This window comes from Pituophis catenifer, unplaced genomic scaffold (genome assembly GCF_029215685.1).
Source record: "Pituophis catenifer annectens isolate HBS135680 unplaced genomic scaffold, rPitCat1.0.hap2 SCAF_4, whole genome shotgun sequence".
NCBI classification, from domain to species: Eukaryota; Metazoa; Chordata; class Lepidosauria; order Squamata; family Colubridae; genus Pituophis; species Pituophis catenifer.
This window is the reverse complement of record NW_027256884.1, coordinates 96,354,114-96,376,818: the sequence shown is the minus strand read 5'-3', so window position 1 is coordinate 96,376,818 and position 22,705 is coordinate 96,354,114. Positions and strand designations below refer to the sequence as shown.

General features: G+C 40.7%; 1 protein-coding gene across 7 annotated transcripts in view; it reads left to right on the top strand.

The window, feature by feature from the left end:
• Positions 1-22,705, top strand: part of BBX (BBX high mobility group box domain containing) — a 126,284-nt gene that overhangs the window by 68,597 nt on the left and 34,982 nt on the right. For 6 of the 7 annotated variants that reach the window (XM_070942707.1, XM_070942706.1, XM_070942708.1 and 3 more), the window contains 4 exons: positions 4,807-4,977; positions 16,502-16,744; positions 19,813-20,011; positions 21,621-21,688. In XM_070942707.1, coding sequence (XP_070798808.1) covers positions 4,807-4,977; positions 16,502-16,744; positions 19,813-20,011; positions 21,621-21,688 — 681 coding nt within the window. Of the gene's footprint in view, positions 1-4,806; positions 4,978-16,501; positions 16,745-19,521; positions 19,575-19,812; positions 20,012-21,620; positions 21,689-22,705 lie in introns of those variants that run through there. The other variant, XM_070942712.1, reaches the window with a different exon arrangement.

Below are 22,705 nucleotides of genomic sequence, written 5' to 3'. Positions count from 1 at the left end.
CAATGAATACTTCAGCTTCAACCAAAAAAATACAAGAGCACACAATAGATACAAACTCATGGTAAATTGATCCAAACTAGATTGCAGAAAATACGACTTCAGTATTGTCAGTGCCTGGAATGCACTACCTGACTCTGTGGTTTCTTCGCAAACCGCCCAAAACTTTAACCTTAGACTGTCTACTATTGACCTCACCCCATTCCTAAGAGGTCTGTAAGGGGTATGCATAAGTGCACCAGCATACCTATCGTCCCTGTCCTAATGTTTTCTTTTATTTGTATCCTTTTCATGTATTTATAATTATGTTATACTTGTATCTGTCATAAAATACATGTTTGATGAAAATAAATAAATTCCATCCCCGACTCTTTCAAAACTGTAATGTTTGGTTAGCATGACTGGAAGCTTCTAATGATCCATATTCAATGTTTTCATTAACTCAATTTATGTGGCATCATGATTCACTAGCAAATTGATGAAGTGGTTTGTTTCAGATTTTATTTTGTGCTGTGCTTCTGCCATTATAATGGAAATTATACTGAATGGATTTCTCCTACAACCTTCCATATGCTTTTCAAATATGATCTTGAGAATATTGGATTATCCCTTAAGTATATTGGGGAGTACTTGAGTCCAGAGAGTGGAAGAACAAGGGAAAGCTTCTCTTGGTTCTCAGATGCCTTTGAATAATGTTGATAGAGTCCATTATTACTGTTATAATCTTTTTTTATCATTGTTTTATTTTCTTTTGATTAAACTGTATATTAAAACACTGAATAGCTAATTTAGAAAGGCAGTACAATAATATGACAGTAATAAAATTTATTTCAGGAAATATAATCTGCATGTTGTACCTATTTAATAAATTTCGCATTGTTAATGAGATAATGAACATCTAAAAAACATGAACAATTTTGTAAACAATAGTCCATAAAACAGAGAGGATAACAAGTAATATCTATTATAAAGTTTTCATTACAATTTGTAAATACTATTTAAAATTCTGGTTCTGCTTGGTTTTAGACACTATTTTATTCTGAAAGATTTTCAAGTACTATACAATAGAGCACTTAGTATCATGCTGAGAGATTATTTATATTCTGAGAAGATTTCTTAATCTAGTTAAAGATGCAAGGAACAGAATAATTCCAGTTCTAATGGGTTGTAAAATGGTAGCAATTCATCAGTGCCTTTTTGTGCAAAATTATTTGTGATTTCACAGATCTTTTTTAAAAAACCTTTTAGTACTCTTTCATATAATTAGGTATCTTACCAACTGCTTAATTAACTGAACAGAGATGGATGGGACTAGTTTATGGAAATGAACTAACTAATCTAAACTTCTGGCATAGTAAATATCAAGTCACAGTATAGTAAACATTAGAATACTTAAATTTAAAGTGAAATATACAATGGTTCTTTTTGATAGTCCTCTTCCAAAAAGTATTATTTCCACTTTTCTTTTTTTTTAAAAGGTCATTAGTAATGAATTGGATGTATCATTAGCAAATCCCATAAGGACATAAACATTCAGCAGTTACCTATAATCCATATCTTTGTCCAAAGTTAGTAAAATATAGAAAAAGAAAATCAAGGAGTTTCACTGTAAATTTTTGGAGATTAGTGTTTAAGGTAAAGTTTAAGGTAAAGTAAAATGAAAAACAATATGCTGTATGAAACATAATTCCAAGAATGGAATTGCAAATTCTGAGCCTTAATAGCCTTTTTTAAAATACTTTTTAAAATAAATTTAAATTCTCAATGGTAGATTTAAGAATTTGACTACAGAGTCATAAAAAGTGAGTTCATTTATCGTATTTTTTGGAGTATAAGACTCACTGGAGTATAAGACACAGCTTAGTTTTTGGGAAGGAAAATAGGGGGGGAAATCTGCCTACCAGGTATTCATCTGGCTAGCTCCTTAGTCTGATCAGCTTCAGCACATTAGTTTGCTCGTTTTGAGCACACGCAAGCTTTTTATTCCTAGCTTGGGGATTAAAAAAAAGCTTCTAAAGCACAGCTGAGAAGGACCTGCAATGAGAAAAGCAGGCAAAGCAGGGAGATCACTTCACTTGATAGCGCCTCATTAGGGCTGAAAAAAAGCTTCAAAAAAGTTACATTCGGAGTATAAGACTCACCCAAATTTTCAGCTTCTTTTAGGGGAGGAAAAAGTGTGTCTTATACTCTGAAAAATATGGTAATTTGTATGCCATCCAGAGTCAATGTTGAGTTTGATGGCCTTATAAATCCAAATTATATAAATAAATAAATAAATAAATAAATAAATAAATAAATAAATAAATAAATAAATAAATAAATAAAGGTAGTCTGGTTAACAAAGGAACCAGAATTTACCTCACGTAAGCAATGTAATTTAAATCACAATATCATGTGACCACATCGCTTAGAGATGGCGATTCCAGCAGACCCTGTAGCAATCATTATGCAAGGATTGCTGTTCATCAAACTAGTGCCAGAGAGCTCACAAGTAGGCCAGACAGATAAATAGCTATTGCCAGGCAGGGAAGACTGTGCAGGTGGCAGATATGACACAAATGCTGGGGGTGACTGTTGCCAGGTGGGGGGGAATTCAAGCAACTTTTGGAATGACTTGTAACCATCCCTCTACTTCCCATTGATTTTGTTCATGGGAAGTCTTCAACCATTATATATGCAAGCCAGTTGCCAAGTGCCCAGATCTCAATCATGTGATTGCAGGAGTGTGAGACAACTTGCATGTATGACTTTAAGGATTAGTCATTATTGCTCATTCAGTGCCATTGTAACTTCAAACAGTTGCTGAATGAGTAGTCATTGAACAAGGATGACCTATACCAGTTTTATTTCGCTATAATTTATAATCTCAACTCTATTACTGTGAAGCTTGTCATACAGGAATAACTCTTCACAGGATTAGCATGATCACAAGGTAAGATGACTCTCAAATGCCAAGTACCACTTGTGTTTTTATCAATTTTCAGTGGTGGTTATAACCCAAGAATAAACAGATCCTTTAAAACTTAGACTTTACGGCCGTATTAAACTAATATAACATATTTATTTACTTAACTGGAGAATTCTAGAGCAATTTTGGGATGACACATGGGGTTAAGAGAAAAAAAATCCTGTTATAATATTTGATTTACCATACAGTATATATCACTGTGAAAATAATAAAAACTGAATAGAAGTTTAATGTTGCCTTACTTTTCAAGGATCATAGATTTCCTAAACTTGCTATCCTTTTTATATTCACATATATATTCTAATTATTTTTAAGAAATATAACAGTTTTATAATTAAAGATATGGTTTAAAAACACAAGAATGTGTTACATATAATTATGTTACATTGTAATTGAATGCAAATATATAAATGAGTTTCATGTAAAATTACAGAAATAACAAAATGCATGAAATTAAAGGTGGTAGCACAGACTATCAGTTCCTCCAAGGAAACAAGAAATAGTCTGTTACGTGTGATATATTATAGTAAAATGTGATCTAATGAAAATGGTAGATTTCCATTGTAATACTGGTAGTATTTAATAACTTGCTTCCTTCAAACTGGGAGACGGGTTGTATTTTCATTGAAATCACCTACAGGAGTACTTCCTTAGGCATTCTTGTGTTAATCATATATTTATAGCTAATATTAAAGGTTCTTAACCCTGGGACATCATTAATTTCTATATGCCATTAACAAGAACAGTGGGTAGCTGAGATTTCTGGTTCCACAGAGGTGAATTATAGTTTAGTGAAGGAAATAATGAGCAATTGGAATTAAAAATCAGAAGTACTTACATATCTCCTGAGTATTTGCATTTTAGTGTAAATAAGTTTAGGATACCAAATATTATTAAAAAATATTCTGAGAACATGCAGTTTAAATAATAGTAATTTTAAGAGCCATTTTGGTGTTGTAGCTAAAGGCAACAGATTAGAAACCAGGAAACCTTGACCTTTAGTTCTTAGACCCTGGCTCCACATCTTAGATGTGAAGCCAGGGTCCCTACAAAATCTTTGGAACTGAGTAATTTACTCTGCATCTCAGAAAATTACCTTCAAATTTTAGCAGCAGGTCCTGTCATGTTGTGATACTAAAAACATGATAGGGCCTACTGCTAAAATTTGAAGGTGTTTTTCTGAGATGCAAAGTAAATTACTCAGTTCTGAAGATTTTGTAGGGACCCTGGCTTCATGTCTAAGGCAGAACTAAAGCTCAAGGTTTCCTGGTTTCTAGTCAACTGCCTATAACCACACCACCAAAATGGCTGTTAAAAACAACATTTAGGAGACCAGCACAATTTGACTTTACATTGAGATGTCATCTGATGGAAAATTAATCAAACAAAACTACTAACACCATCTTTCTTCCTCCCAATACTACTGGGAAATATATCACAAATATGAATGTCATTAGTAATAGTTTAATAAAATATATGTGCAGCCTCTGATTGAAATTAACAATTGAAATAATTCTTTCCCTTGTTAGTTGTTCTAATCGTTAGATTTTCTCCAAGATTCAGCTTGAATCTGTCTTTCCCTGTCCTTGAAATAAAGGAAAACAGATCTTAACCTTCTGTGGAACATTCTTGAAAAGTGCTATTGTACATTGGCTTTTTTGCTATCTTTCTTCGTCTTCCACCCCACTAAAATTAATTATTTGTATAGAAGCATCGCGAAATGCTGAAAACTTTACAGTGAATTTGACTTACTAATAAATTATTTTTTCAAATATTGCAATACTGTGTTTTCAATATACATGTTTTAATATACAAAATATACATGTTTATTTTCCTGGCAGGTCACAGTAATGAAAGGCAGCAATAGGAATAAAGATCACTCAACAGACGGAGAAGGAACTGGAAAACGACCAAAGAGGAAGTGTCTTCAGTGGCATCCACTACTTGCAAAGAAAATTCTTGACTTTTCTGAAGAGGAGGAGGAGGAAGAAGACGAGGAAGATATTGAAAAGGTAAAATTACCCTTTTGAAAAGTAGAATTAAGAATGACACTCCTAAGTTTATGCGGAACACAGGTTGTCCTCAATTTATGGCCACAATTGAGCCCAAAATTTATGTTGCTAAATGAGACAGTTGTTAAGTGACTTATGCCCCATATTACAACATTTCTTGCCACAGTTGTTAAGTGAATGACTGCAGATGTTAAGTTAGTAAAACTGTTGTAAAATGAATCTGGCTTCCCCATTGACATTGCTTATTGGAAGGTTGCAAAAATTGATCAAATGACCCCGGGACACAATCATCATAAATATGAACCAGTTGCCAACATCTGAATTTTGATCACATGATCATAGGAATGCTGCTGCAACAGTTGTAAGTGTGAAAAATGGCCATAGGTCACTTTTTTCAATGTGTTGTAACTTTGGACTGTCACTGAATGAATGGTTGTAAGTCGAGAATTACCTGTTTTAAGAAATTAAGCTCACTTATAAATAGCTTTTTTCATATCAGAGCCTGCAAATGGACTGTATATTCAATGAACCATATCTTTAGTGGTGTTTTGAAGAGCATTTTTATAAGGCATGTACTGTTTTTGAAAACTAAGACGATATTTCCTGAATCATATTGTGGGATCCTGACTACAACAGATGAACATATTATTCCTCAAATTATATTTGATTAACATATGAAAACATCAGACCCTAAAGACCTCAAAGTCTTTTCCTTGAAGTTGTGCCACCTTCACCCAAATACTGCTATTAATATCTGATGCTAAAGAGAATGTATAAGCAGAGTGAACCTAATTTAATTTAATTTAATTTAATTTAAATAGTTCAATTTAGGCACTGATTTTGATTTTGAGCCGATCTTAGCAATAGCACTTAGACTTATATATTGCATAGTGCTTTACATAGAGCCCTTTCTCTCTAAGCAGTTTACAGAGTCAGCATATTACCCCAACAGTCTGCGCCCTCATTTTACCAACCTTGGAAGGATGGAAGGTCATGATCAAACTGCTGGCAGTTGACAGAATTATCCTGCAATACTGCATTCTCCCAGAAGGCTGCGGAGTGGGTCAGGAGTGGGATGATTCAGTTGGTCTGTCCAGTCACTGAGTCGAATTGTTTTGGCTACGCCTCCTCTGGCCTCCATCGCCTCCAGTTTTATTCGACTCAGTGGTTCTGACCAGACGTCTCTCTGAGTCTCTCACTCCTGATGGAGCTCAACATTTCATTTCTTTGCGATTTTGGCGCTGTGCGAACTGGCCACTTCAGTTTTAGGCTGAAAACGACGACGCCATTCCAGCGATCATCAGCTGAGAGGCGGTAGCGTGTGCGATTTGGCATTTCGCCGCTTTTACCCTGCCGGTGGTTGCTGCAGCCGGACGTTAATCAAAGGAAGATACCGCTGATCCTTCTGGCGCTCATCAGCTGAGAGGCGGTAGCACAATCCTGTGAGTTTCGCTTATTGCGCCACCGGCGGCTGCTATCACATCTGCTGCAGCCTGTCAGTTTGTCAGCGGCCATTGCCCCCGTGTCACCGCCACCGCAGCGTTTGCCGCCTCACAGCTGAGAGGCGGCTACAGCTATTCCGAACTATCTCTCTCACTGATTCCCTATATATCCGCTGATAAAGAACTTGAAATAACACCGGATATTTATCCGCTTCGGCACATCGGGTCTTTGGGAGAACCGTCGCCTTCTGAGGCAATTTGACAACTGTGGTGGCCATTTTACCTTTAAAGGAGCAGCATTCCTCGTGAGGCGGCCATTTTCACGGGGAATTCAGCGGTGGCCATTACACTAACGCAGCAGTTATCCTGCTGAGCGCTATTTGTCTGGATTCATAACGGCTTCTGGTGCTGACATTTCTCAGTTTCTGAGACAGCCGCCAAGCATTTCCTTTGTGTGCAGGCCACTGCCGCCACTGCTCAGGCTTCCTTTCCAACATGGTGGACCAGTCTTCTACCAACAAGGCTGAACCTGGCCGCAAGGACTCATCTAAATCTGCTTCAGGCATAAAATCTCACCAGCCGTCACAAAGTGAGATGCAGGATCTCCAAAGGCGACAGAAAGCATTGGAGCACCACCATCTACAAACGGAAAAGGTCAGAGTTGATCGCGAGGACAACTCAATCAGTACTCCATGTGATCCCCAAGACCAAGGGTTGGAGGATGAGCCTGACTTATCCAGGGCCCTATCTCCGGAGACACCGGACCGACAATCTGCCGGCTCTCCGTTTGATAAAGACAGGTCAAAGGGGGATCCGTTTGCTTGTTCGATCGCACCTCAGGATCCTCATCCTGCCCCACCAACAGCTCAATGTTCCACCACTTCGGAACTGGAGGATCTTCCTGAGATGCTGCAACAATTGATTGCCAGAGCCATTTCGCATGGCATTGCTGCTGGCATTAGAGAGCATCGCTCTGCTTCATTAATTTCAGAGAGCCTCCATTCTAGGCGTTCCCGAGTCTCTCCTTCTGCCAGCCTAACTGGATCACCTGACCGGTCCCCAACGAGATCAGGCGGCAGTGCTGACCTCAAATTGGACGATGAGCCACAGAGGGATACTGACCTCTCTGATGACGAAGGCGCCCCTCCAGATGTTCCGGCCTTCACAGGCTTATTTCCCCAGGGGCTTTTCAAGTCGCTGCTACACAAAGCCAAAGTCACATCTGGTCTTTTGGACTCTGTTTCTGATCCAGCATCGACTTATGCTTCAACCGGCCATGGTATCTTTTCTAAACCAGTTTCCGAACAACTTTTCGTCCCGGCCCCCAAATTATTTACGGATGTCGTCCAAAAGCAATGGTCCAACCCAGCTTCCCTTCCTACACCTAGTGGCGCTGACCATCGTAACTATAATATGGACCCTTCCTTGGCTAACATCTTACAGGTACCTACAGTGGATGGCCCTGTGGCTGCCATTTCTTCTCCTTCCCCTTACCTCTCAGGGGACTCATCCGAGGGCCTTAAGCCTGAGGACAAAAAATTTGACTTGTCATTTAAGAAAACACACCAAGCCTCAGCCTGGGCGATACAGGCCGCTCCTGTGGCATCTTTCTTCTCCCGTTCATCCCTATTATGGCTCCAACAGCTGCAAGCTCATTTACCCGCACAAGATGCCTGGGTCCATCAGGACCTTAACAAAATAATTGCAGCCACTCAATTTGCTTCCGATGCCATGCTCAACGCAGTTAAGTACGCCTCTCGGGCAATGGCATCATCAGTCACCTCGCATCGCCTGTTACGGCTGCGCCAATGGCCAGCTGATCTAAAAGCCAAATGGTGCCTCGCTTCAGCCCCATATACGGGGTCTAAATTGTTTGGTGACTCTCTCGAGCCTTTACTAGTTGAAGATAAGGATAGAAAGAAGGTACTGCCTTCTGTCACCAGGCAGGCAGATCGCCAGGCTACTCCTTACTACCGTAGGCAGCCGGTTTGCTTCTCCCCTCAGTGCCTGTATTCACAGGGCTCCTTTCGTAATCAGGATCGGAGTTCCTTTCGGGACAAGCCAAAGTTCTTTGGTCCTCCAAAAAGGTCATTTCGTGGAACTGGTAACCGCCAGTTCCGCCGCCAGAAGTGACTCACCCCTTACTGCTTCCATAGGGGGCAGACTGAGCCTCTTTGTAGACAAGTGGGCCCGCATTACGACCATCGAATTCGGACTTCCATTGGAATTCCTTTCCAGCCCCCCGAACCACTTCGTACCATGCCCTGTCTCCAACTCCCATCGCAAGCGCAGGCTCATGGAGCTTGCCATTCAACATCTATTAGATATCAAGGCTGTGGAGGAGGTTCCTCCTGACCAGTGAAGACAGGGATTTTACTCAATCCTATTTGTGGTACCGAAACGCTCTGGGGGCTGGAGAGCGATACTAAACCTAAAATCTCTGAACACTCACCTAGTCTACAGGAGGTTCAAAATGAACACTCTAAAATCCATTCTGGAAGGGATCAGGCCCGGGGACTTTCTAGCTTCCATAGACCTCTCTGAGGCCTACCTCCACATCCCGATATCGCCGGCTCACCGGCGTTACCTCAGGTTCAGCTACGCGGGGCGCCATCTCTAATATCGTGCCCTTCCATTCGGTCTGGCATCGGCCCCGCGCAGCTTCACCAAGGTCCTAGCAGCCCTAGTAGCCTATCTTCGATCCGTACCGGTACGGCTTCAAGCCTACCTGGACAATATTTTGGTCCAGGCATCCACTCTCCAGAGGGCTCAGGCCAACTTAGATCTGACTTTACGGGTTTTGCAAGACCACGGGTTCTTAGTCAACCTACCCAAGAGCCAATTAGAACCTCAAACCCGCCTAACGCATCTCGGCACAATAATCGACACTCAGGCGGGGCAAGTGTCGGAGAGACAATCTCCGACTACTGATACGTCAAGTCCTCCGGGAACCGACAGTGACCAAACTCAATCTTTCAAGGACACTAGGGAAGCTGGCATCATGCATCAACATTGTGCCTTGGGCTCGGCTCCATGCACACAGTCTCCAGTGGCTCCTGCTACCGCACAAATGGACAAAAACTGCAGCTTCCCATACCAGGATCAGGGTTCCCCTGTCGGTTCGCCGGTCATTGCACTGGTGGCTGTCCCCGGCCCTAGACAAAGGGTGCGTTTTCTCGGACACCCAACCAATCCTCATTATGACAGACACCAGCCTGTTCGGATGGGAGGCACACTTGGGCTCGCAAGTAGCCCAAGGCCGTTGGTCTCCCTCGGAATCCCAATCCAGCATCAATCTGCTGGAGCTATGAGCAATATGCAATGCTCTTCAGACTTTCCAATGGACTATACAGGGACACCACATTCTAGTCCTTACCAACCATGTGGCGGCGAAAGCCCACGTAAATCGCCAGGGAGGGACGAGATCCAAGACACTGATGCAGGAAGCTCTACTGCTCAGGAGGTGGGCAGAGGCTCACCTCACTTCTCTGCGGGTGAATCGCATCACCGGCAAAGACAATCTACAGGCAGACTTCCTCAGCCGGACCACGGTGGAGGCGTCAGAATGGCGACTCCACTCCGATCTTTTCAACGACATTTGTCTCCGCTTTGGGCGACCTCAGGTGGACCTCTTCGCCTCACCAACGACCGCGCAACTTCCCCGCTTCTTCTCCCGTTATCCATCTCCAGGAGCAAAGGAAACCGATGCCCTTCGTTGCTCCTGGCCACCGGGGCTTCTTTATGCGTTTCCACCACTGGCACTGATCCCACGAGTAATACAAAAGATCATAGCGGAGGAAGCGGAAGTCATCTTCGTCGCCCCTCATTGACCAAGGAGACCTTGGTTCTCGGACCTGGTGGCCCTCTCAACAGCACCCCCTTGGCGAATTCCTCCAGAGAAGATGTGTCTCAGCCAGGAGGCAGTTTACCACCCGGAGCCCCAGTGGCTCAACCTAACTGCCTGGCTCTTGAGGGGTTCCTCCTGAGGGCAGCACTCTATTCCGAGGACGTCATCAGAAAGCAGTCCACCATCAGACTCTACAACATCTCGTGGAAGGTATTTATCTCTTGGTGCTCTGCGCGCGAGATTAATCCACTGTCAGCTTCTGTTCCGCAGGTCCTGGAGTTCCTCCACGATGGTTTCCGTAAAGGACTGGCGCTCAACACGCTCAAATGCCATGTTGCAGCACTATCCACGGTCTTGTCACCTAGGGACGGAGCACCACTCATCATCCCTCTATTCACAGGTTTTTACGTGGGGTACAAAATCTCCGTCCCCCCGTAGTTCACAGGTATCCCACCTGGGACTTACCACGAGTACTAAAGGCTCTCACCGAACCACCATTCAAGCCTTTGTGTACATCGAGCCTTAGGTACCTTTCTCTAAAGGTTGCCTTCTAGGTGGCCATTACCTCTGCTTGCCGCATTTCAGAACTGGCGGCCCTCTCCATCCGGCCTGACCTATGTGTCATACACACGGACAGAGTTATTCTCTGATTGGACCCGTCTTTTGTTCCAAAAATTAACTCCCGGTTCCATCGGGAACAGGAGGTCATTCTTCCCGATTTCTGTCCCAGACCAGCTCATCCACTGGAACACAAATGGCACACTCTGGATGTCCGCAGAGCTATTAAGATTTACATTTCGCGGACTGCTCCATTCAGACGTTCCGAAGCCCTGTTCATGTCATTTCAACCCGCCTCGTTGGGATCTAAGGTATCCTCGGCCACTATTGGTCTCTGAATCCGGGCTTGTATTGCCCAGGCATATGAAGCATAGTCTCTCCCTCCACCAAGGCATGTCACTGCTCACTCAACTCGCAGTGCAGCTTCCACCGCTGCTTGGGCCACGCAGGCCTCCCTTGAGGAAATTTGCCAGGCAGCTACCTGCTCCTGTACCCTTTATTAAACACTATCGTTTGGATGTCTTCGTGTCTGCGGAGGCTTCCTTCGGCAGGAAAGTCCTCCAACAGGTACACCTGGCCCCGAGGCCTCCTAGGTCGCAGGATTCCCTCCCGTAGGGCTGACGAGCTTGGGTATGTCCCACTCCTGACCCAATCCGCAGCCTTCTGGGAGAAAGGGCATTGGACTTACCATGAACGCCGTTTCTCCGGAGGAAGCGGAGCGGGTCAGCCCCTCCCACCTGCGACTCTTCCATTGTTCCTTGCTAACTGTTTGGCGGAGCCTGTCTTGTAGATCTACATTCGTCGAACAAAACTGGAGGCGATGGAGGCCAGAGTAGGCGTGGCCAAAACAATTCAACTCAGTGACTGGACAGACCAACTGAATCATCCCACTCCTGACCCTCTCCGCATCCTCCGGAGAAACGGCATTCATGGTAAATCCAACGCCCTTTCTAACCACTGTGCCACCACAGCTCTTGGAGTATAGCCATGTACAATAAATCCAAAGAGAAAAAAAACTACAATATAATTATGAAAGAAAAAAACAACAACCAATGATGGATCTAGCTAATCACACCCTCACTATATGAAACTGGGAGCCACCCATACATTTCCAAATTTAGAATGATATAGATTTTATTTTTATTCATTTAGTCAATCAACTCAGGTCAATCCAACACATTGGACATGTGTTGTGTATTCAATTCTGTAAGCTGCCTTGAGTCGCCATGGGCGAATAGGCAATATAAATTCAATAAATAAATTATAAATTCAAAGAAAAACACATTAAAATATAGTAAAATATATTTGCCACCTACAACTTCAAACAGTCAAAACCAGAAACAGGCACAAAATTTTCTGATTCACTGCTTAGGGTTAAAACATAGTCTTCAGAAAGGCAGGCAGGGGTCATCTGAACCTCAGGGGAATAATGTTCAAACAGAAACAGCAGCAGGCAAGTTATGTCTTGTGTCAGATAAACTTTGCTTAAGACATGAAACCTGGAGTAAACCCACCCACCTATCTTACTGGCTGGGCAAATCAAATACTGCAAGTACTGTACATGGGGCTGTTTCTAGAGACCATCTACAAGCTTCATATGATACAAAAAGCAATGACCCAGAGATGCATGGGTACTAATGGGTACATACAGCACTTTAAAGTGTTGGTTGTATCCTAGAAAGTGCCTTATAGCTTCAGAATATCTCTTAATTGGCATAAGTCAAACCACTTCAATCATGCTGGGAAAGCATCTGATTGTCCCCCATTTTGGGGAGATTGGTGGACTGAGACTTAGAGGCCTTGTTTTTCTGGCATTGGGCTGATTTTCTGCAATGGTCGCCTGTCATTGTGTATTTAACACAAATTCTACTTCCCTTCCAGTTACATTTAAAAATAGACCTTTTCTAAAGGGAATTGGAGAGCTGATGAAAGATGGTATCTGAAATGTATGTATGTACATTTTTTCTGTTGGTTTTTCCATTTTTAATTTTTTATTACTATTTTTCACTTTCTGAAATAGGAGTATGCGTATATAAATGATAAACAAACTAGAACATTGTAGAAGAATGTAGGAGTCTTTAATGTAGGTAATATACCTATTGCACCTCAGTATGATGTTTCAGTATGAAACATCAAGAAGAAGATTGGATGATAAAAGTTTGTGGCCTTCGTTGTCTGTATTCTGATGTTCTGAATATGGAAAATAAAATGAGCATCAACTAGTACAGAGAAGCATATAAAATTTATTAATGTAAAAGACATCTGGTGAAATTCTGTCATGAATAACAGTGTAATAGTTGAAGAAAAAAAGTTTGTTTAAGAGGATTGGAAGCAATAAACAGAGAAATCCAAGTAATGAAATTAACAATATTGTAAAGAGACAAAGTACATGGACAAACACTAAAAGTTATATTGGTGGTGTCAGTTATCATCCACTTTGTCAAAGCAAATATGGATGATTTGTCCAAAACTAAAACTGCAGAACTTTCAAGGAAGCATGAAATAATAGAGATAGGAAACTTAACTCTTACAATCGGTTGGGAGACAAACTCGTCGGTCATGGTCCTACAACACCGACAAGTGTTTCACTGAACCCTCAATTAGATATGCTTTAACTTGAATTCCTGCACTGAGCAGGAAATGAATTTCATTGGTTACATGTACTGTATTTTTCAGAGTATAAGACGTACCTTTTTCTCCAAAAAAGAGGGTGAAAATCTGGGTGCATCTTATACTCCGAATGTAGCCTCTCCCACCCTCTCAAACGGAGGTTTCAGAGGTTGAAAAAAGCATTAGAAACAAAGCTTCAGAAAAAAAGCCTCCGAATCAGAGCATCAGAAAAAAAGCCTCTGTAACAAAGTTTCAAAGGCTTTTTTTATGAAGCTCTGTTTCGGAGACTTTCAGAGGCAGAAAAAAAGTTTTTTCTGAAACAGTTTCAGAAGTTTCAGAGGCAGAAAAAAAATCAAGGTACAGAGCTCACAACCAATAAACCTGTTGCTAAAATTCACCTCTGGGAACAGCTGATTGGGGGTATTCCGGGAGGCTGATCCACTTGCCAATCAGCTTTTTTCTTATTTTCCTCCCCAAAAACTAAGGTGCGTTTTATACACCAGTGAGTCTTATACTCCGAAAAATATGGTAGTTAATGACCACCCGTACAAAGTTACAACAGCATTGAATGAATTGTATTTCTGAGTGGTCCTCACAAATTCTATCTGTCCCAATAACTCCATGAGCATGTGATCACTTTACAATCAGCTCCCACAGAGAATGGTTACAGCAGGGGTGTCAAACTCAAGGCCTGGGGGCTGGATCCAGCCCGCGGGGGTACTTACATCCGGCCTCCGGGGGAGCTCTGGAAATAGTGAAGGACTGGCACATGGTGCCATGCCAGTGAAGACGCAACCCTCCCGAGCTCCATTTTTGCTGGCAGAGGGTTACAGGAGGCCGTCTCAGCCGAAAATGGAGCTCGGAAACCCATTTTCTCTGGCAAAACACTTGGGCCACAGGTGTTCCCGACATGAGTGTTGTCAAGCTGGCTACGCCCACCCCAGCCCCAGAGGTCAAACACAACCCTGATGCAGCCTCAATGAAATAGAGTTTGACATCCCTGGGTTGCAGTATCCCATGGTCATATAATTGCCATTTGTGACCTTCCCTGCTGGCTTCTCACAAGCAAAATCAATGGGGAAAGCCTACCGTTAAGGTTGCTCTGGTAAGTCTCTTCCACCCAGCAGCAGCCACCTCTGCCATACCTCACTGGCCATCTGTTCATGCCATGTCTCACTGGGCACCTGCACATCTTACTTTATCAAGAACAGCAATCCCTGGCATGACCTCTCTCATTCTTCACCAGCCATCTGCCTACCATTTCACATCTGGCAGTAGCCTTCCTTAGCCCTGCTGCACTTATGCCATACTGCCAAGCCTCCCCCACCTGACGGCAGTCACTTCCTGCCCTCCAGATTGATTGCAATCCACCTGGGGCTTGCAACTTCCTGCCTGCTTTGCTTGTTGGAAGCCATCAGGAAGTTGTGAACTTAATTGCCAGGATAGCTTCGTGCTTTATAACCACAACACTTAGTGGTAGTTCCTTCCAACATTGTTCTATGTTCCTCTTACCTATGTAAATTGATGCTAATTCATCCTGGCCAAATCCTATTCTTCTTGTTAATATATTGTTCTTTATAATTTTTTTCAATTCCTCATAAAATATTGAGAAAGCTAATTTTAACAATTATTTGTTAATGAAATTAGAATAAGTTATCTTACTTTTTAATTCCTACATTTCATTATTTAAACACATTCACTCAAACCAGGTTAGTAATGGATTGCCTTTGACCTACCTGTGTACATCCACACCTGCGTAATGTGAAAAACATAAAATATATATTGACAAATGGTAATTTAAAAAGTTAAATGAGTTAAAAGGGAAGTGTGCTTCCCCCATTCACCCACATGTCAGGGTTGGTGTAGAGAGCTTTATTCAGTCTGTTCCCTCAACAGTTCCATTTCAGGTTTTCAGCTAACCCCCAGCTGCAAACTTAGCACAATAATTGGCTCACGACCAAATAGATAACCAAAAGCAAAACAAACTTATAGCCAAACCAAAACAGCCTTGAAAATAAAGGTTTTGCCTGGATAGGTTCCAAAAACAAACAGCTCAAAATCCCCCCGAGATTTGGGGCCTCCACTAAGCCTTGTCAACAAGTCCGGTGGTCCGAGTTTTAGGGCTTGCAAGGAGAAGTCACAGGAATAGTCCAAGCCAGGACTTTGGGAGGTCATTTTCATTGAAGCCAGCCACGAACAAGCTCCAGGCTAACTTTCCAGGCAATGGCCAATTAGACTACCGGATAGATAACCAGCTGCTCCAAACACGAACATAAACGCTCTCCACAACTGAATTAAATCCACAAGCTGCAGAGTTCCAGAAACATAATCAACCATCTGGCCACAACCCACACACGTTGCTTCCAGCAATGTCTCCCTCTGCCTGCCATGCTAAATAGTCCCTTCCGGTGCAGCCCATTAAGAGGGACGGGCCTTTTCCCCATCAATCTAGCAGATCTCCGCCTCTCTGCCCTGTGTGCTCTAGCATCTACCAAGGCCAGCAGCTCCTCCCCCTCTTTCTCATTGGCCTGCGAGCTCTCCCCAGCCGAGGCATGTTCAGCAGACAGTTCAGGGTCAGCAATATCGGACGTGCCAGGAATGCTCTCATTCTCCCCCGAGGCCTCTGAGGAAGATGTGGATGAGCCATCATCCACAGGAGACATCAGAGGAAGAAAGGGAAGGAGAGAGAAGGAGGAAATATTAAATAAATGCAATTTTATTGGATAATAACCCTTATTGGAAGGGGGAGGAGGGGAACGAGAAAGGGAGGAGAAGGAAGAAGAATAAGACGAAATTATTGCAAACAACATATTTTATATGATATACTTACTTTATATATTGCTTCTAGTATCAAAGACTTTATACTCTTAAACTGTTTAAACTGGAAAATTTAAACATTTTAGTGGAAAGTCTGTTTTAAGGAGAATAAGGATTTTTTTCGTTCTTGGATACAGACATATTTCTATACTTGAAACTAAGTATCAGAGAAAATAACTTGTGGATGTAATAAGAAATCCTTATCAGTAACATTCTTTGTATATGTTATATTTTCTTCATTGTAAAATAGGTCCAGATTCTGAGTGCTGATGGTCTTGATCATGATGCTGATGAAACAGAAGATGAGGAATCTTCAGAACAGCGAGCTCGCAGACCAATGAATGCATTCCTTTTGTTCTGCAAACGTCATCGTTCCCTTGTCCGGCAAGAACATCCTCGTCTGGACAATCGTGGTGCTACCAAAATATTGGCAGATTGGTGGTCTCTTCTTGAGCCTAAAGAAAAACAAAAATACACCGACATGGCCAAGGAGGTATACAATAACATGATCAATGGGTCTTTCAATTATATATTGTTAATTTTCTTGATATGATAATATATTTGTTTGATTTATGCTTCACTTTTCTACTCAGGCAAATCCCCAAGACAGCTAACAATTAACAATCAAAGAATAGTATATAAAATTAAAAACTAGAACTTAAAATTAACAGTAAAATAAATGATAAATTTATGTAATAAATAAAAGTTAAAAGTGGCAAGCAGAGTAAAGACAAACAAAAAATTTTCAGAGCTTCCATTCCTCCCTCTTTGGTTTATTGCTCTCCCCCCTTTGGCCCTTGCTTGATCTGTATAGCTAGGCCCCAGACTACCAAAGGCTCCCTCCACTCTTATGTAGAGGAGATCTTTCAGTGAAATATTTTAATAAATATCAAAAGAAGGAATCGGCAATAGCAAGAATTGTGTGAGTAATGATCCAGAACATTTGGGAAGCACCCAAGTACAGTGCAACCAAACAAGATAAGTATGTTAATAAGCTATGTTTATTATTTGTTTTTTAAATTTGTAAGAATATGGTATGCTTGAAAATGTAACTTTATTTTATAAGCTATTTAATTCCTCACATTAATTTAATTTAATTCTCTTACCTTTGCATAGAATTAATTTTCAGAGACAAATTTCAAACAAAGATGTTTCTGAGTTAAGTATGAAATTTAAGATTATGCTTAGGTAAGGCGATTCTCCAGTTATTCAGGAATTAAATAGTTAATATCACTGTTCTCTTTCTTAGCAATGCATTTACAGGAGAATTTAGCATTATTTTAAAATGTTTTACTATGCAGTCCTATATTTCCCTATTTAGAATTGCATCTTAAAGATATTTTGAATATAGAGCTATAATAAAAAATGATAAATGCCTATTTATTTTTGAGCCATTTTACTAATTTATGTCAAGTAATACTTTTCTTTGCTCCTTACCAACACCAGTCCTGAGCTGGCAAAGATATTTTCCTTGTGTCAGATTCAGTAATAAGACAATTATAAAAAATAAAGTTCATCATGAAATTAAAATGTAAGAAAAATCCCCATTACCTTGTCTGCAATGAAGCAGCAGGGCTTTGGAGCTGGTTAGTTATCTTCCTCTTAATTCTCACAACTCAGTTATCTGACATTATTATCCCATTTGAAGATAGAAGAAGTTAATAACATTTAATTGGGAAGATCCTTTGACATAAGGAATTATTATATTTAACTAAACTAATTGATATCCTGTCCTTTATCCAAACAAGTTCAGGTAAAATTGAGAAGTAATAAAATATATAAATTACTTTAAAATTTGAAAAGTTTATGGCAGCTAATGGTATTGGTGAGAATATTCTGTAAATGAAGTTCTACAATGAAAATAACATTGTTGTGTTTGCCTGAACATAATAAATAAATAAATAAATAATAGGTAACATTAATACATTTTAACTCTACCTTAATATAATTTTGCTGTGTAAGTATAATTTTGCTTAGTATAATTTTGCTGTGATTTTTTTATATAGGTAGTCCTTGAGTTACAACTTCTAATAGATCCTTCCTATTGCAGTTGCAAGTGGTGATGGCCATTAAGTGAGGTGGTCTCGCTTATGGATCCCCACCGGATGCAGCTGTTCAATAAACTTGTAGGTCATTAAGCAGAGCACAGGTTCTGTCAGATTAGGCCCTTGGGGGTCTAGTGCAGTCCCAAGCTTGCCTTCTCTGGACCTTCCAAGGTCTCCATCACCACCCCGACACACTCTGCTTACCATTCCTTGGGACCCTGTGGGTATTTCCCATCTCCCCACCCACCCCCCGATCCCCACCCCACTGTATCAGGCCCCACACTCTCTTCCTCACTTCTATTTTGAAGATTTCTGAGCCTCATGTTGGGGAAAGAGGAAAGACCACATGTCTCTGTGCCCATTTTTTCCAGAAGAGGCTGTCATTTTCATTGCACCTGCAATTGCTTAACACAGTCTACCTAGCATTGCAAAAAGCTTCTGCAAACCATCTTAAGGACTTGCAGGTACACTGAAAATGGCTGCTGCTTCAGGGAGGCAGCCTTATGGCATCAGGATGCGTAGCCTTCCCTTCTTCTCCAGCATGAGGTCCAGAGATCTTCAAAAGGTTGTGCAGTGGTTGATGGGCATGTGCAAAGTAAGGCCAAAGCCTGGGTCCCAATGGGGAAGGATGGGAGGAAAAGAGGTGGGGAGATGCGGCAGTGTCCCTGCAGTCAATTGTAAGGGCGAATGTTCCCGGCGGCATTGCCATAACTTCAAAACAGGATTGTATATGGCTTTTAGGAAGTCTGTCGTAACTTTGAATGACAGTTAAGTGACTGGTAATATCTCAAGGACTATCTAATGAAATTAAAAAACTGTTGATTAAAATGTTGACAATAAATTAATGAATTAAAGAAATTAAGTAGATACATGACAAATTGAGCAGTAAATTACATATTAGGGATAGCGTAATGTAGTAGGAAATTTATCTTTGATGAACAAAGCCTGGAAATTATTGTATAATATTCCTATAAAAACTTCCAGCTCAAAAGCTGTTAAGAATATTTTTTCTTAAAAAATGAATACAGTACTATGCCTCTAGTGATATGAGTTTAAAAGTAAGTTCCACATTTTCTATTGAAAAGAAACAATATGACTAAGTGTTCAGCCCAGTAATGTTCATTCCAAGAATGTGTAAGAAATATTCAATTAAACATATAATTTTTATTCTTTATGCAGTGTAAGAATATAACAGCAGTAATTAGCAACAAAAACTTGTCATTGAGCCTCCTTAACCTTTCTTTGTTGTACAAGAAGAAATATACATAGAAAATAAAGGTTTGTATTTTCAGTGGCATTCTTTATTTTAAGGAAATTTTGTCTTTGTTATGATGTGTATAGGCAGGCATGACACATTTATTTCAGTGAGCAGCTCTCATTTCATTATGGCAATTTTCAAATGGCCATGGGTGGACTGCTTGTTTGATGGAATAAATGATCTGTTAACCTAAAACTAATTCATTTTTCTCAAATAAATGTGCTGTGCCTTAAAGGAAATTATTTGTTCTTCTTATAGTATAAAGATGCATTTATGAAAGCAAATCCTGGCTACAAATGGTGTCCACCTACAAGCAAACCTGTGAAAACTCAGTCATCCACACTAACAAATCGAAAAAAGCTTTGGGCTTTCCCATCAGAAGTTACAAAAGATTTGCCTAGTCCAAAAAAGTTGATGAAGACAGAAGAAACCCCTCAGCTGAATTTTGCAATGGCAGGTAAGTTTTTCAATCCCAGTCTTAGAAGCTTACCAAAAGGATGCTTTGCATTGTGGCTTTTTCTTGTGGGAAAAAAAACAAAAAAATGACTAAATCCCCTTCATATATTATCCCATCATTAAAATCTTCCTACATTAGAATAAAGGCCTATCTAGTTCTGCATTCCATTCACACAATCTCTTAACTGTGGTAGCTTCCCGAGCCATCAGTATAATAGTAGCTTTTTATTTCCACTATTACTCAGAAGTTGTCCTCAGATATTATGCTGATTGCAAGTAGTAGCCATTTGCTTAGTGAATTTGCCTAATCACTTATTACTGAATTCCATCATTCTTGTTCCTGGGGGATGGGGGGTTTAATTCTGTTCTTCTGCCCTATTCCCATTGGAGAAGATTTAGAATGCCAAATTATACCAACTTCTAAACAGTAAATTACTTGGAATGGTGTTCCATATGAAGTCTAGACAGTACCAACTTGTTGGCTTTCAAGATCTGGCTGTTTCAAAAGCATTTGGAGATTGGTTGTATAATGGGTCCCCTCACTGTATAGGCAATTGTTAGTGCTAGGATTGTTTCCTGTGGTGTGTCAATGGCTTAGAACTATGATGACGAACCTATGGCACGTGTGCCCTCTCTGTGGGCACGTGAGCCGCTGCTCCAGTTCAGCTCTGTCATGCATGTGCGCGCGCCTCCCACCAGCCAACTGGTCTTTGGGTGTCTGCCGCACATGCGTGGGGGTGGGGCACGTGCGGGGGGCACGCATGCATGGAAGCTGCATGTGCAGGGGGCACATGAGGGGGGCCATGTGTGCATGCATGGGAGGTGCATGCAGGGACTACGCATGCATGCATAGGGAGGCAGGGTGTGGGGGGGCGTGCATGTGTAGGGCACGTACAGGAGGCGTGTGCACGTGGGGTGGGGCGCTTGCAGGGTGACTACACACGCAGGGGCAGGGCGCAGCACGGGGGCTGTGCACACATTGCATTTGGGGAGTTCGGGCGCGCACACATTAGTGCACACAGCTTTGGGCACTCGGTCCAGAAAAGGTTAGCCATCACTGGCTTAGAAGTTTATTGTTGTTAGGCTTAGATTTAAAAAAAAACCACTATATTTTACTTCGTATATTTGCATAATTTGTAAGCCACTCAGAACTATTCTGGAATTAAACTTCATATAAATTTCAGTAATAAAATATAAATAAATATGTAAACAATTTGCAGTCATATAGGTATCTTTTCTGATACTTATTTGTCAAATGTATTATTGTATGTAGAGTTATTTTTTTCAACTTGTTGTGATTCATTTTTCTTAACATAAGAATTTTATGAATCGTATTACCCTTACTTTTTTTTTTCAGTTAAAGGAGTCAAAATAGTTCTATGGTAGTTTATGTAGGCATATAAACACACAAACACATACAAAACCTAACAGTTTTGTTAAAGAAAAGACAAAATCTATTTTTCCAACATATATCTAGGTTAAGGTATGCAGTTATTACAGATTCCTTCACTATTAAAGCTCCAGATGTTTAAGGCAATAGGTTTGCCTAAACTACTTCTAAATAAATATTTTGACTAAAATGTTTCCATATATAATTTCTTTTCTGTCAGATCCTACGCAAATGGGAGGCCTCAGCATGCTACTGTTAGCAGGAGAACATGCCTTGACTGCACAAGAAGTAAGTTATTATCTTTACTGCTTAATTATTTCTTTAAAAAAAGAAAATGTTTAATAAGTTACATTACTATATAATATATTTTCACAGCTATTTGGTACATCTTTTGTCTTGGATTAGTGACATCATTTTAACATTTAAGAGAGATTTTTTTTACTGAAAGAGCTCATTATAAAATATCTACTACTTTGACACTGACTTCTATCCCTATATTTAGAGGATTAGAGGTGTATGCACAAAGAGAGTGTGAGGGAAGGGAAGGCAGAGGACAACCTGTTGCATAACTTTCATTATTTTCCTCAAAGATTGATACAGTTCTTTATATTGTACAGCATGAGAATTAAATGATTAAGGAAATAGAACCAAACTTTTTATCTATACAGCTACTTACAAGAGAACTGAAATCAAGAGAAAATTATCCACTTTAGTTGTTTAAAAAGAGTATGTGAACGACAAGGAAAAAATAGCTTCAAAGAAAAATCCTTCTTCTTTGATGTGCAAAAGTTTCAGAATATTTCACATTCAAAATGTCTGCATCGTTTGCAGTAAACAAGAGTTGAATAGTGGTAAAAAAGTATATTTCAATCCAGAGTGGTTGTTTAGGACTCAAAATGGGGCGTTTCAGATTTCAAAGGGTTTAATTAAGAACCATTTTCAGATTCATTACATTTAATAACAAGGGAGGTTTTGAAACAAAATATGAATGTGAAGAGTTTTTGTTTGAAGCACTGCTAGCTACATTCCATTTCTATTCCTCAAACCATTGAGGAAACCAGCTATTTTTTTCTTTTTATCTGTTCCATACAATTGCCTCACTTGCTTTGAGGTATTGTCTTCCCCAGTCAATAGTTCATAGGCAAACTGCCATATTCACTTGATAGGTTAGCTCTGTTTTGGGATGGACTTACACTGAAGGAGCAGATCAGCAATGTGAAGATTCCCCTAAACTCAAGCAGCAGATGGAGGCCATGGCCAGAGGAGCCTTTGCACACCTTCAGCTGCTGGAGAAGGAAACTAGCA